Source organism: Calidris pugnax, unplaced genomic scaffold, assembly GCF_001431845.1.
Source record: "Calidris pugnax isolate Ruff unplaced genomic scaffold, ASM143184v1 scaffold165, whole genome shotgun sequence".
Lineage (NCBI taxonomy): Eukaryota > Metazoa > Chordata > Aves > Charadriiformes > Scolopacidae > Calidris > Calidris pugnax.
Window position 1 is genome coordinate 103,333 of NW_015090878.1, and position 14,559 is coordinate 117,891.

The 14,559-nt window shown below is 53.5% G+C and overlaps 2 protein-coding genes across 6 annotated transcripts in view; one reads left to right on the plus strand and one right to left on the minus strand.

The window, feature by feature from the left end:
- The window catches only part of IFT172 (intraflagellar transport 172), a 38,886-nt gene extending 26,271 nt beyond the window's left edge, over nt 1-12,615 (plus strand). For 2 of the 5 annotated variants that reach the window (XM_014946390.1, XM_014946392.1), the window contains 18 exons: nt 565-658; nt 913-977; nt 1,105-1,285; nt 1,820-1,929; nt 2,333-2,462; nt 3,065-3,163; nt 3,521-3,630; nt 4,103-4,169; nt 4,449-4,535; nt 6,358-6,474; nt 6,949-7,059; nt 7,863-7,982; nt 9,240-9,335; nt 9,891-9,950; nt 10,683-10,781; nt 11,165-11,318; nt 12,102-12,193; nt 12,468-12,615. In XM_014946390.1, the coding sequence (XP_014801876.1) occupies nt 565-658; nt 913-977; nt 1,105-1,285; nt 1,820-1,929; nt 2,333-2,462; nt 3,065-3,163; nt 3,521-3,630; nt 4,103-4,169; nt 4,449-4,535; nt 6,358-6,474; nt 6,949-7,059; nt 7,863-7,982; nt 9,240-9,335; nt 9,891-9,950; nt 10,683-10,781; nt 11,165-11,318; nt 12,102-12,193; nt 12,468-12,557 (1,882 nt within the window). In that variant the 3' untranslated portion in view covers nt 12,558-12,615. The remainder of the gene's footprint in view (nt 1-564; nt 659-912; nt 978-1,104; nt 1,286-1,819; nt 1,930-2,332; nt 2,463-3,064; nt 3,164-3,520; nt 3,631-4,102; nt 4,170-4,448; nt 4,536-6,357; nt 6,475-6,948; nt 7,060-7,862; nt 7,983-9,239; nt 9,336-9,890; nt 9,951-10,682; nt 10,782-11,164; nt 11,319-12,101; nt 12,194-12,467) is intronic. The other 3 variants (XM_014946391.1, XM_014946393.1, XM_014946394.1) reach the window with 3 other exon arrangements.
- A 268-nt stretch (nt 12,616-12,883) lies between these two features.
- KRTCAP3 (keratinocyte associated protein 3) overlaps nt 12,884-14,559 on the minus strand; it is a 2,372-nt gene continuing 696 nt past the window's right edge. Inside the window, exons 3-6 of the mRNA XM_014946358.1 lie at nt 14,292-14,492; nt 13,932-14,063; nt 13,489-13,573; nt 12,884-13,307 (exon numbers count right to left, since the gene is read on the minus strand). Coding sequence (XP_014801844.1) covers nt 13,499-13,573; nt 13,932-14,063; nt 14,292-14,492 — 408 coding nt within the window. The 3' untranslated portion in view covers nt 12,884-13,307; nt 13,489-13,498. The remainder of the gene's footprint in view (nt 13,308-13,488; nt 13,574-13,931; nt 14,064-14,291; nt 14,493-14,559) is intronic.

Below are 14,559 nucleotides of genomic sequence, written 5' to 3' on the forward strand. Positions count from 1 at the left end.
CATGTCCTCCCATCCTACCCGTAGTTCTTCGCATAGGCATTCCTCTTCCTTGGCACATCCTGTCCACCTGTTAGTCTCTCAAATGCCAAGTCAGACCTGGACAGGTAAAAGGGATTTGCCCTTTAGCTTTAGCAGGGCCTTTGTGAAAGCATCTGAACACGGGAGGAGGTATTTCTCATGTCACTGTGAATAGCTGCCTGCTAGAAGAGTTTTGGCTCCACTGCACCTGCCTGGCTGTCCCACTGCACTGCTATTCCCTGCTGCTCTCCCCAGCTCTTCCACAACGGCAGGCTCAGGGGAGTCTTGTGACCTCCCGTTGGGGTTAAACCAAGGGCCTCTGGCATTAACAGTGAGTGTGAAGGAACTGAATTTCCTTAGTGGGGGCTCTAAAAGCTCCTGTTCTCTGGTCAGGAGCAGGAGTGGGCAGTGACCATTCACTTGGGACCCTCTGTATTCCCCTCTCTCCTCTCACGGTGTCTTGTGCTCTACTTCATGTCTTGCTCTTGAAGGCATGACCTCACAGAACATAGTCCTGCTCTCACCCTATTTTCTCTATTGTTGCAGGATCTTTGAATTTGCTTTTGAACTAGCCCGCCTCTCCATGAAGCAGAAGATGCCAGAGATTCACTTAAAGTATGCCATGTTCCTAGAAGATGAGGTAATTTTACCCCCTGGAATAGGTGGGAGTTCCCTGGTCACTCAGGTAATTGGACAGTTGTCCTTAAGGGCTGCTGCAGGAGGGACTTTTATGGTTGCAGTCACTGTTCACCCACAAGGCTCCATGATTACAGCCCCAAGCTTCCACACAAATCTTTGTTTCATAAATCTTCTCTGCCTCATGGTCGGTAGAGGAGGTCATGCAATGGTATCAGGGCAGGAAGGCATGCACGTAAATTCTTTCATCTCTCCTAGGGCAAATTTGAAGAGGCTGAAGCAGAATTTATTAAAGCTGGGAAACCCAAGGAGGCAGTGCTGATGTATGTATCCTTCCCCATCCCAGCCTGCTGCATCTCCTCTCCCCATATGATGCCAGCCTGGTTGCTTCTCCAGCACTAGTCTGCTCCTTGCTATCCCTCTTCGTTACATCTCATGTTGATTCCCCAGGTTTGTGCACAACCAGAACTGGGATGCTGCGCAGCGTGTGGCTGAGGCTCACGACCCAGACAGTGTGGCTGATGTGCTTGTGGGACAGGCACGTTTTGCCTTTGAGCAGAGAGAGTTCCAGAAAGCAGAGGCCTTCCTCCTGCGAGCACAGAGACCTGAGATGGCAATAAAGTACTACAAGGTGAGTGTAGTCTGTAGCAACACCGTTGCCTTCCTCACTGGACAAGAACATAGTTTGGATGGAGGAGGAGTGAAATCCATCTCCCAGCTCTCCCTGTCAGCTTAGCAGACAGAGAGCATTTACTCAAATGGTTCCTAATAGAACTTAAAAAATCTGAACCGGTAGAGATTTCACAACATAGCTGATCTCTCTCATGGCTCTGGGAGGAAGTATCCTGCCAGCAGTAGCCTTCTGGCAGTCCTTCTGGTAGTCCTCAGGGGTAGCATGAGTGGGTGCATTTGGAGACTATGAGTGCCCATTCCACAGAGGTAGCTAGAATGGATAAACACTTTCCCCTGAGGTAGGCTGGGTGAATGGGTAGACATAGGTGCCATTTTGGGGGAGAAAAGGATTGGAAGGTGCTGCTGTGGTTGTTTCTTCCAGTGGGTCTTCTGGCAAGATGGCACAAGAGTCTAGATGTGTTATGCGATGCCAGGAGTGTGGGGGATCCTGCTGAACTGGTGAAAATTTCTCCTCCCCATTGGGCTTGTGCAGGAGGCTGGGATGTGGAGCGAGGCCCTGCGGATCTGCAAGGAATACGTGCCTAGTCGGCTAGAAGAGTTACAGGAGGAGTGTGGTAGGGAGGCTGCCAAGAAGGGCACCAGGTAAGGAATGTTGTGGTCTGGCTGCAGGGAACATACAGGTAGCTCTTCCCCTAGGCCATTGTGCTGATGCCTTACAGAGGCAGCCTGACCCCAGACTTCTTCCTGCATGGGTTTCCTAACATGCTTCCTCCCTGCTCTGGGAGACTCCAGGCTTCTTCTTGCCATCCAAGGTCTCCCAGATGTCTTCTTGCCACTTATCTCCCAGGTCTCCTGTACAACCAGTGCATTTCCCCAGGGTCCTTATCAGCTCTCTCCTCAGCACTGGCTGTGTGCATTCCCTGTCACATGCTCTGAGGTCATGGCTTACCTCTGCTGTGCACCTCCCTGCCCATGCCCTACACAATGTCTACAGGATCTCTGGCATCATCCCAGTCCTGCTCACAGCCTGCATTCCTCCCTGCAGAGGAGTGGAAGGGCTGCTGGAGCAGGCACGGGAGTGGGAGCAGGCTGGGGAGTACGCCAGAGCAGTGGACTGCTATCTGAAGGTGCGGGATCCCGGCAACAGCATCCTGATGGAGAAGTGCTTGCTGAAGGTACAGTTAGGGTCTATGATTCCCTTCGTCTGCTCCGCTGTCTAGGAGCTCTCCCACAACCTGCTGTGCATCCCAGAGATGCCTCAGTCATTACGGGGCACAAGAGCGAATCTGCAGGGTCTGAAAGCCTTCATGAGCCATTCTATTGGCCATAAGCCATCTATGAGCCACGACAGGCTGTGTGCTTACCCTGCATTGCACTGACATCCTTGCTCTGGCACCACTTCCAGCAGCATGCTGGTGTAGTTGTGCCCATATCTCCATGCACGGAAGAGCTGGACTTTATGACTTAGACCTTGGCTAGATGAATGCCCTTTCTTCTTTTCGTGGTCCATGTCCACCAGCCTTTGGGTTGTGTTCTTGTTCCTACTTTTCGTTTTTACCTGTGCCCTTGTACCAACTTCAATGATTATGTCCTTGTCTGATCTTCTCCCATGTGTGAAAGTAGCGGGGCTTTGCTTCTCTGAATTGCTGAAGCAGACTGTCATTACTTCTCTTACCCCATAGTTCAAACACTCCTGACTCGGTATTTTAGTTAAAACTGAGCTCTTTCCTCTCTGGAACAGCTCATCACTCATGCTGCTGGTAATTTCTCTTCACAGGCTGCTGAGCTGGCCATTAAATTCTTGGGTCAGTCACAGAGCATGGAGGTGACACGGACTGTCGCTCCTCAGCTGGTGGCCATGAAGAAATACAGTGCGGTGAGGGCTGGCTCCTCCCCCCAGGCTACTGAAGAAGCAGTGACATAGGAAGAGAGAGCTCTATCCAAGGGAAGGAGGCGAAGTCACATCCTGGGGTGATGGGTGGGTGGCCCTATCCAGAGTTAGCCACCGCAGGGCCCTAAAGGAGGAAGAAGGAGGGGAAGAGATAAGGTCCTGGAATAGTATCAGAGAGCCAGGCCTTGGAGGAGGCAGGAAGCAGAGAAGGGGGGTTATCTTTTGGGGAGAGACTTTCTGTTGTTGCTGTGTACAGGTTCCTTCCAACAGCACCAGCTCCAATCTGGGCTGCAGGGTGCCTTTGGGGTTTCATCTCCCATGAGACTGTCTCTGGCCCTGCAGGCAGCTGAACTCTACCTCAACTTGGACCTCATCCAAGAAGCTATCGATGCCTTCATTGAAGGGGAGGAATGGAGCAAAGCCAAGCGCATCGCTAAGGAGTTGGACCCAAGGTATGCCCTGAACTTCTCAAACTCTACTCTTCCCGCTCAGATGATCCCTTGTCCTGTCCTTCTGCCCCCAGGTTCCCTAGGTTCTCCCCACAGTGGCCTTTCCAGGGTTGACAGGGCACATTCTCCACAGCTGCCCTTTCCAAGCCATTTACCGTCCTGACAGTTCTATTGCCACACATAACATGGAAATTGTTATCCCTTTAGTCCCATCCCCATCTCCCCTTCCCTTGTCAGAATCCTGTACATGCACTTCCTTCTGAAAGTCCTGTGTTCCCACACTCTCCTCACCTTATGTTGCAAAGAGCTGTCTAGACCCTTTCTTTCCCCTTCCACCCCTGCACCCAGCAGTAGGCCAGAAAGCCATGTCACGGCTGTAGGTCCTCTTTTTCCCAAAGCAGACAGTTGAATCCAGCATCTGCACTGATGCAAGACACTATTAGTCTTCCTGCCTGTTAAGATGATTTCTGCCCAGCAGGTCAGAGGAGTATGTGGACCAGCGTTACAAAGAGTATTTAAAGAACCAAGGAAAGGTAGATTCGGTACGTATTTGGTGTGTCTCACAGGCTAGGGAGTGATGTCAGGATCTGTGTCCATCCTTGGGGCCTTTCTCACGGGGCTTTTGCCTGAGCATGCCCCAAGGTGAGGAGTCTGTGTGTGCCTGTGAGTCACAGTTTATCGCACCAGAGGGGTCACACTGGCTCTGGGCTTCTGTGCCTTGGAGGGGAAGGGACTGTGTGTAGTGGGTGGGCTGATGCCTGCCTTGATGCTGGTAGAAAACCCTGTCTGCACAGTGAATTTATGGTTGTTTCCATCCCCAGCTGGTGGGAATAGATGTCATGGCTGCTTTGGATATGTACGCAGAGCAGGAGCAGTGGGAGAAGTGCCTGGAGGTTGCAGCTAAGCAGGTGAGTGCCTGTGAGAGCCCCCGTGGGACAGGCACAGGTCCCAGCTCGCTGAAGCAGGGCCAGCAGGAATGAGTGGGAAGGGAAAAGCATGGGGCTCACTGCAGCAGCTGAAAAAACACCTCTCCATTGCCTCCATCTCGCCCCATCAGGCCTAGTAGGGAAGCATTAGAACCCAGAAGCATATTGGATTTAAATTTTGTGATTGATGGAGCATTGGGAAAAGCTAATTGAGTTGTTTGGGCTGGAAGTAATTGGTACCATGGAAACAGAGAGATTTGTAAAAGGAAGCTGTCTTTCTACACGTTCTTTGGAGGCCTGGTGTCGGTAGAAATGAGACATCCTTGTCATGAAAGCAAATTTGACATTTTTTCATTTTTACTGACCAAAAACTAACAGAATTACTTCGGCAGACTAATAAAAGTGGAGAAAAGCAAAATGAGACTTTTACAGTGCTATTCCAGTGTAGTAACAGGAGGAGAAAGCTCTAGATTACCAGGTTCTACTTAAAGTGTTTGTTTGCATTCGATGGCTATTGACTGGTTATTGCTTATTGATTCAATAGTTATTGATAAAGGAGCTAACTAAGGGCAGGTGCCGATTCTTTGAAGTGAGGTATTGCTTCAGCCAGAGCAGTGGTACAGCCCTGGCAATGGAGCCTGTGGTTAGTGGAGACATCACAGCCACTTGGGCAAACATTGGTGACTTGGACAAGCGCTGCATTTTTATGACTCTAATGTTTCTAATGCAGTAACCAGTAACCCGAGTTTGGGCTCTACACAGCAAACAATTTCTTTTTGACTCAGGCTTCTCCAGTGATACAAAAGGGCTTTGCTGTAGTTGTTATCTTGGAGACTTCTGTGCTGATGTTCTGATTGTGAGGAGACACCAGTCTTGATCTTCTTCCATAAAGAGTAACTTAATGTTCAATTTAATGGTAATCAGTTTTATTGTGAGCCAGGCAGAACACTACTACATTCAGTCCAAGATGTTAGTCTGTTTGTGCCTCTAAGAGAGCGCAACCTTGCTCCATGACCAGTGCAGAATTTCATTACTTTTGACACAGCTGTTCCACATTGATTATACAGGAAAAAAAGTTATAATTATCAAAACAGGTCACATACCAGACATAATCTTTATCCCAAACTGTCCTGCCCCAAGTGTTTCACCAGCATCCACATCTGAGTGTCCAAGTTCTAGACATATTGTTGGGGCACTGTGATTAATAAGCTTGTTTTCATTGCTCATTTTTTGACAGCATTGCACGTTTTGCACCATCTTCTTCATCTCATTAGTATATTTAAGCCTGTCTGAAATGAGTGTTTCCTCAGTTGAATTTCTGTAAGGCCTCAGCAAAGTGTTGATGGAGTAACACGTGCATGAGCAGTACTTTCCAGTGCTGGAAACCTGACAGCATTTGAATAATGGACTAGACCAGTCCTACAAATGACGAGCATCTTCAGCCCACAAAGTGTTTTGATTCATTCTTTCATTAGATTAAGGGCCAGTTTACAGTTGGTACCTATGGTGCCACATTGTGGAGATACTGCATTTTTTAGGTATTTGGCAGTATTTCTTTGGCAAGTTTTGCAATTTGGCAAAATTCCTTTGAAAAACAGCTTTATTTGCATGTGTGAAGGATCAGCACAGCATCAGCTTGCCAGGCTTAGAGATGTCCAGTGGGGTCCAGGTGCAGTCTGACTCTGAGTAGCTTGTCTGGCCCTTTGGGACTCAGGTGTATGGGTGTGTGCCCCTGCTTCTGGAACGGTCCCTACTGAGTGACAAGTGCTTAGGTCATGAATTTCATTCTGTGTGCCTTCTCCAGAACTACAAAGTTTTACACAAGTATGTAGCTCTGTATGCAACCCATCTCATCCGGGAAGGAAGCTGGGACAAAGCCCTGAGCCTGTATGTCCACCATGGAGCACCAGCCAACCCACAGGTAACGAAGACAGCATGACATCCCAGCGTGAGTTGCGAGGGTATGCTATGATCTGCTACGTGAGCCCGGCTTCCAGTCCAGAACTGGGATTGCCAGGCGTTCAATATGTCCGAAGCCCGTCAGTCCTACCGCAGATTCTTCCAGAGGCTCTTCAGCTGGAGAACTGAAGGCAACCTCCTTCCACAGGGAAAGAGCAGGGGGAGCTGAGTAGTTGTGTTTGTTTTGAACACCTTAACTACCAAGACCAGAATAAAAAGAACCACATTTGCCTCTCTGAGAGCACTGGCTGCAGGAAGCTTCTTCCCTGTTTCCCTGCCATGTCCTGCCGCCCCCCTTACCCCAGCAGCAGGTCTGCTTCAGGAGCCTGCCTGCAGAACAGCCATTCCCTCGGGGTTTGCTTGACAGCAGGAGAGCTCCAGACTTTTGTTGACTCCCCGTCTGCCTCCCTGCAGATTTCTCTCCATTTTGTTGCAGAATTTCAATATTTACAAGCGTCTCTTTGTGGAGATGGTGAATGCATCTGGCATGAATTGCGCTGAGGCCTACTCCAGCTGGGCTGAACTGCGTGAGGTTCTCTTCCATCTGGTGAGTGTGGGCCATGGCTACTGCTGCCTGTCAGACTCCAGCAGCCTGCTGGCTCCTAGCAGGGGAGAAAGAAGAACCTGTCTCTAGCCAGGAGATATGGGAAGTATTTGTAAAACACAAGCTGAGGGAAAATGAGGAAACGTCCACAATGCGGACAGTAGAACAACAGGATCCTATCAAGTGGACGTGGCTGGGCAAGAAAAGTCAGGGAAGATGACCCTGCACTCAAGGCCAAATCCTGAAAGTGGGTCTGGACGCTGGCACTTGCAGAGCTCACTGTGTCATTGCCACATGGGAGCCTCTTATAAGATGCCCACTTTTCATCCTACACCTACATTCAACAGCCTGGGTGGGGCAAATTCTGTACTTGGAGAACACACAGAACTGCAGACCCTGGAAAATTAGTGTCCTCCCCATCTCCCCAGAGATGCTTAGAGCTTTCTGCTCCTTCTTGCCTGTCCCAGATTACCCCAGCCAGAGCCCATGGTTGTCTCTTCACTGTTTCTGTCTCACAAATACCCATCTCTAGCAGAAACTAAATCCACAAATCCTCCTTTGTCCATCCAAACCCATCCCCACTCCAGCACTGTCTTGTTGCAGTACTGTTGGCTCGCCCCTTCTCCCACAGGCTCCTCCCTTCAGCACTCTGTAGGGCCCAGGGCATCCAAGGCCCAGCCCTTCTCCAGTCCCCAGAAGCACCTAGATATTTCAGACCTTTCTCTCCCCACAGCTTTTCCCTGGACTCAGGTGGATGAGGAGTGCCTCTGTGCTCTCAAGTTCTCATTTATTCTCCTTTTCTCCAGTGTGAAAACTTAGTGAAGTCAAGTGAGGCAAACACCCCAGCACATGAGGAGTTTGAAACGATGCTGCTGATCTCTCACTACTATGCCACCCGCTCTGCTGCTCAGGGTGTCAAACAACTGGTAAGGTTTTTGACGTTTCTTTCACAGGTCACATTCCCAGAGTGTAGAACCCTGTGGAGACATGCAGGTTCAGGGCTATCCATAGTTCGCTGTTCTACTCCATGGGTCACTTGCACATCATGGATGCATGAGAATGGGACTATAGTGATCTCAGAGCCTGCCACTCTCAGGTGGAACTGGAGATAGTCTTCTCTGACTCCTTACAGTGGGACCTGCCCCCAGCCACTGAGGCTGAGATGTAAACCAGTGGGAAGCTGATCCATATGCTCAGCATGACTTGTGAGAGCAGAGGCATCAGCAGAAATTTAGGGATCACAGAAAAATCTGGTCTTCCCAGGAGAAGCATTGCTTCCTCTTTGGCTGTCCTGGGCCATGAGAGCTGCTGGGCTTCACATGTGGTCTTGAGAGCAGATTCACATTGCGCAGGGCTTTGGGAGCTGAGCTTCTTGGGGGCTTTGGGAGCCCCCACAAGGGCCTGGGCACTTGCCATCACACAGAGCTTTGGCAGATACTGGACCTATGGGGCTTACTCATGGCTGCGTGTGTAGATGCTGAGGGTCCAGAGACATGTCAGACAGAAAGAGCCAAGTCTGATGTCTTGGAAACCTCTACAGGCCCACACAGTTGTGGAATGTTGAGATGTTGGTAGTCTATTTGGGACTGTGAAGGAGGGGTGGCCTTTGTAGTTCTGGTGTGATGAGACTCTATCTGGCAAGCACAGAACTGACATCTCCCTTGAATTCTTCACTCCTGCGCCAAAATTCTTATGTGATGGAATCCAAGAAAAAATTTACCATGACTGTGGCTGAACACCAGAACAAGTTTAATGGAGAGGGTGGAGAGTCTCCATCCTTTGAGGTAGTCCAAACCTGACATGTTCAGACACGCTGCTGAACAACCTGCTGTAGCTGACTCTGCTTTGAATGGGGTGGGGAGGATGGAAGAGGCAATCCCCAGAGATCCTTTCCCACCTCAGCCGTTCCATTACTCAAATGGTGGGAGTTTGGCTGTGGCTTCTAGTAAAAAAAAAAGAGCAAGGTTTATCTTCTCCATCTTCTGGGGACAGTCTTCCTGTGTATGCACACAGTGAGGGCGCTCACAGTCAGGAATGAAGGTTTTGACCTTTGTTTGTTACACGTTGGGAGTATGGTGCAGCGTCGCTGCTGTGAGTCTGGGGCAGGACAAGCTTATCAGATCCTTTCTGACCTGATTTTTCTGTGCTGATTGTTGTGGCTTTACTGTCCCCTGTATTTGCAGGACACCGTGGCTGCCAAGCTGTCCATTTCCCTGCTGCGCCACACTGAGCTCCTGCCTGCAGACAAGGCTTTCTATGAAGCTGGGATAGCTGCCAAGGTAAGAGCTGTCTTCCGTCGGAGCTGCACTGGTGGGCCAATAGCCAGACACTGGCATTGGTGGCCTTTCTTCAAACAGCTTGCCAGCCTCAGCATTTTGTTACAGGATAGCAGTAGGTGTGGGAGGGCAGACCTGAACTGGTGAGGGGGACATGAACTGCAGACTCAGGGGCAGACGTTATATTGCATGGCTCTGTTCGTGTCAGTTCAGGACTCATAACTGATCTGCCTTGCTCAGGGTCACTTCAGTGTCACCTTGCTCCCGAGGCTACAGGCTCTACCTGCCCATGGCAGTGACACATGGCGAGCAGAGCAGCACATTCACTGATGCTGTGCAATAATGCCCGACTCCATCCTGCAGGAGAGCCTGTGGCCAGTGCTTACCCGTGAAGCGCTCCCCCAGGCTGGTGAGCTGGGATGCATGCTCTCCTCCATTACCCGTGCTGCAAGTGGGATGTTGGGGCACAAACAGCACGTGCTTTTCAGCCATCATTCAGGCAGGGCAGTTGTGGCTTTGCAGATAAGCTGTCTGGTCTGTGGTTTCTCTCTGTTCTAGGCAGTCAACTGGGAGAACATGGCCTTCATCTTCCTGAACCGCTTCTTGGACCTCTCAGATGTGCGTATGGTCTGCTGGAGGGAGGGCTGTCATGGGGAAAACCACTGCTGGCTGTGGGCCGGGGTACTCCTGAGGTTCCAGTGTGGTGCTGATGGAGAACCCTGCACGCCGCTGGGTATCACCAGTGTGCAGCACTCGCTGTGGAGGGACTTGCCATGCGGGGCACCTGAGCGGCCCTGCCCATGTCACCATGCGTGTGCCAGTGCCACCCTGCACACAAGCTGCAGCAAACAGCAAGCTGGCCTGGCAGTCCAGGGCTGTGGTCCTCACGGCTGCAAGTGTTGTTATAGCTTCCCGAGTGATCTCATCTGAGTTCTTCCAAGGGAAGGAAAATTTCCTGAGAGGTGGAGGGCATGGCCCAGAGCTTTAGCCACTGTGGTACAAGACTCAAGGAGCCCCCTGATACCAGTCAATGCCTTCCTTGGTCACCAGATAACACCAAAGCCCAGGAAGCTGGCAGACAGTACTGTACCAGTCTTACAAGTGCTGTCAGCAGCTGCTGGGAAAAAAGCCCCCCATTCCCTCCCTTGAGGCCACCTGACAGGTTTGAGCAGTTCAGTGTTTCAGGGGCACATGTTCTCTTGACACAGCAGAGGCCATAAATGCCACCTCCCAGGAGGGCTCAGTCACCCCAGCACTAATAGATGGGGGTGTCAGTAATGCCATCCTCACAATGGAGCTGTCAGCTCCGAGGAGGGGTTGCCTAGTGCTCCACCACTTCTCCTTCCTCAGGCCATTGAAGAAGGGAACCTGGATTCTCTGGACCACTCTGATTTCCAGGGCACAGACATTCCCTTTGAAGTGCCGCTTCCAGCCCAGCAGCACGTGCCTGTGAGTGTCACCTGCCTTCTTCAGCTCCAGTGACGCTGCTTCGGGGCCCTCCCTGACCAGGGAGGGGGACAGGGTGGGACAGCAGGAGATGGAAATGTGCTCAGCATTGGCCCCTGCCCTGTATCCCCACTCCCCACACGGAGCCCCAGTGCACACACATGTGCACTCCCTCATATTCCCCTCCCCATACATATGTGTGCTTGTGCACACAGGCAGCCACGCCTCTCCCCAAACAGGTGCACATGCACATGTGTGTGCACATCCTGTGTGCTTACATGTGTCCTGCCCTCCTGCCCTCCCGTGTCCCTCCTCACGCTGCAGAGCAGCAGCTGGGCTGTGACACACATGCGGTGCCAGGAGGTGGCCTGTCCTCTGCCCTGCAGGAGGAGAAGCGGGAGGAGGTGCGCGACTGGGTGCTCACCATGTCCATGGACCAGCGGCTGGAGCAGGTGCTGCCCCAGGATGAGCGGGACACCTACGAGGCGTCGCTGGTGGCAGCAAACACAGGGGTGCACTCCCTGCCCTGTGTGCTCACAGGTGAGCTCTGTCAGCTCACACGGTGCCATGTGGGGAGGGGGAACGTGCACAGGGAGGGTCTGGGAGGGAATTCAGGCTGCGCCGAAAGAGGAGCAGGGAGACTCTGGCTATTTTCCTCCTCTACTGGAGGAAAAATACGTTTTTTACTGTGAGGTTGACTGAGCACTGGAAAAGGTTGCATGGCAGTTGTGGCATCTCCATACTTGGAAACAGTCAAAAGCCATCTGGATGTGGTCCTGGGCAACTGGCTGTGGCCCTGCTTGAGTCAGGGCTGGGGGGGAGGGGGTGTTGGACCGTATCGACCCCAGAGTCCCCTTCCAGCCTCCGCCATTCTGTGATGGCTGAGTCTCACACAGCACTGCCCAGGAGGCTGCCAGGGCTGGGCAGCACTGACACACATGGTGCCTGTCCCTGCCTTGCCCCAGCTTTACAAAATCTGTCTCTTCTGGCAAGCACTGCCCCCCCTGGCTCCACACACTTCAGAGAGTGGGGCTTGCGCCACAGGACTTCTTGGGGAGAGAAAGAGGGAGCAGGGATGGGCCACCAGCAGCAGGGCTCTGGCTCCAAAGGTCAGGCATGGGATGCTCTCGTTTGACATCGTTGGGTGCCCTGGCCAGAAGGATGGGCCTTTATTTTCCTTTGATCCCACCACTGCGGGCACCCCACTCCTCACTCTGGTTTCCAGAGGCAGCATTGTCCCCCGGGAGCAGGCATTGCCACGGCACAAGGTAGGGGTCTGCTGTGAGTCTCAGCTTGTTTCTGAGGTTGTCACTGTGTGCCCAGGGTACCCTGTGCTAAGGAACAAGATAGAGTTCAAGCGGCCAGGCCGAGAAGCCAACAAGGACACGTGGAACAAGTTCCTGATGGCTGTCAAGGTGAGCCTGGCTCCCTGTGGGGCAGGGAGATGGGCTGTGGGTGTCAACTCCTCACACCAACAATAACATGTCCTGTGCGGTGGAGATGTACTGAATCAGAGCAGGTTTAGTGTCCCCTCCCTGAGTGCTGTTGGGCAGGGGTTACCCTCCTCCACGGAGCCGGGGCAGACCCAGCCCTGCCTGTGCAGCTCCCTCTGCCCCAGGGTGCCCCTGGCAGGGTGTGGGGTGGTGGCACCATCCCCTCGCCAGTGCCACGGCCTCTCTCATTCCGCAGATGTCCCACAGCCCTGCATGCCAAGATGTGCTCAAGTTCCTCAGCCAGTGGTGTGGGGGCCTCCCAAGCACCAGCTTCTCTTTCCAGTGAGCTGGACCGTGGCAGCTTTCAGCTGTCCTTAAACACCCCCAATAAACGTGTCCCTGAAGCCTGCTGTGCTCCTCTTTGCCAAGGGATGCCGAGTCTGGGAACACACGTAGCTCCCAGGGCCCTACCCCTGTGCAGGTGTCTCTTGGCCCTGCTGGGTGACTGTCACACTAGGACCATGTGTCTGTCTACATCCCTGTGCTGGGGGAAGGGGCTGGAATTATCTTGTACAACAGCTGCACTCTCAGTCCATCATTGGGCCCAGCTCCTGGCCAGAGTCTACCCTAGAGAGCCACTTACAGCAGCCAGTGTGAAAAATGAAAGGTTTATTTACCCAGGGAAACATCAGGGGCTCACAACAAAGGGGTTCTTCACTTGCCTTCACTTGCCCAGGCACGGCGAAAAAAACCTGCAGCAGGGGCACCAGCACCCAGCCCCGATCCAGCTGCTGCCCCAGCAGCTCTGCCTGCCCCTCCCCCCCCCGGTGTGTAAAACACCCACGGAGCCTTCGGTGGGGCAGGAAGGGCCCTGCAGCTGTGGGGGGAGAAGGGAAGAGCAGCTGGGGCCCATGGCACCTGCTGCCTGGTGACCCCAGGAGAGTCTGGAACCTGCAGGGCTTGTCCCAGGCCGGGTGGTGGGGCTGGGGGGACGATGGTGGTGCACCCCATCCCCCTGCAGCCCATCTGACCCACACCTGCCCTGGGGCTGGAGCACAGTGCAGGTACAATGTCCCCTGGCTGATGGCAGCACCACCTGGAGTGAAAGAGAACGGGTGAGAGCGGGACCGCACTGCAGGGCCAGGCACACACTGACCCCTGTGGCTAGTATTTGTGCTCGAAAGAGACGTTTCAGGGCCTGGTGTGGGCAGGGTCCCACTTGCCATCAGAGTCTGCACCATCCCATCCCCCAGGCACAGCCCACCCACTGCACTCACCTCTCCAGCTCTAGGCACAAGTCTCGGCCAGGAGCTGCTGCATCTCACGTGGCGGCCCCGCCTTCACCACACTTGGCCCGGCCATCTAGAGAGAAAGCAGAGCTGGAGGGGTCCCAGGGATGTGTGAAGGGCTGGGCCAGGTTGGGGATGTGGCGCTTGCTCAGGGTGGTCAGGACAGACCAGGCTTAGCTATTGGAAGGATGAGGAGGAGGGGGTTCCTCTGCAACTCCCCAAGATGAAGGGGTGCCAGTCTGTCACCAATGCTGGCCAGAAGTTCAGACATGACATCGCCCCTTCCCCCTGCATCCCCCCCGTCCCATTGCTGCACAGCCTGCTTGTGTGGGACTGAGGGCCCAGCAGAACCCAGCACCTTCACAAGATGGCACAAAGGCAGCAACGGTGTGCCGGGCACAGGGAGACCCATCCAGACCGAGGGGACATACCTGCTCATTGCCATAGCGTGCACAGGGCCCAATGCCCCGGAAGATCAGGGCCACCAAGCAGCACCTGCCCGACATCACAGCTTCTGCAGCAGCCAGCAGCATGGAGGGGATCCAGAGCGCCAGGGCTGTGTCCTGCAGAGCAGAGGGTCAGAGGCCCCCTCAGGGAGTGGGGTCAGTGGCAGCCAGCCTGCCTGCGGGGGCTGTGCAAGCAGCAGGGGGTGAGAACAAGGAGCGTGGGAGAGGGAGAGAGTGGGCAAAAGAGAGAGGGAGCAAGGAAGAATAGGAAAAAAGAGAGGAAGCAGAGAGACAAAAAGAGGAAGAGCAGGAGGGGGTGGAGGGGTGCTGGCCCTGCAAACTCACATAGATGCGTGTGGTGTTGAAAGGACAGTCGTTGGTCGCGATGGCTGCCCGGGCATCAGCCGGCAGTGCGGAGCTGTCACAGCCCCTGACAAGGTGCATGCCCCGGCTGTGAACGGTGAGGGCGATGGCCAGGGCCAGGCCCACACTGCAGGCTGTGGACAGGAGGCAGTTCAACAGGGACACGCTCAGCAGGGCCCAGTGCTGCGGGCAGCAAGAACACATGAGAGTGGGGCTGGCCAGGGCTGGGGAGATGCCGGGGGGGGGGGGG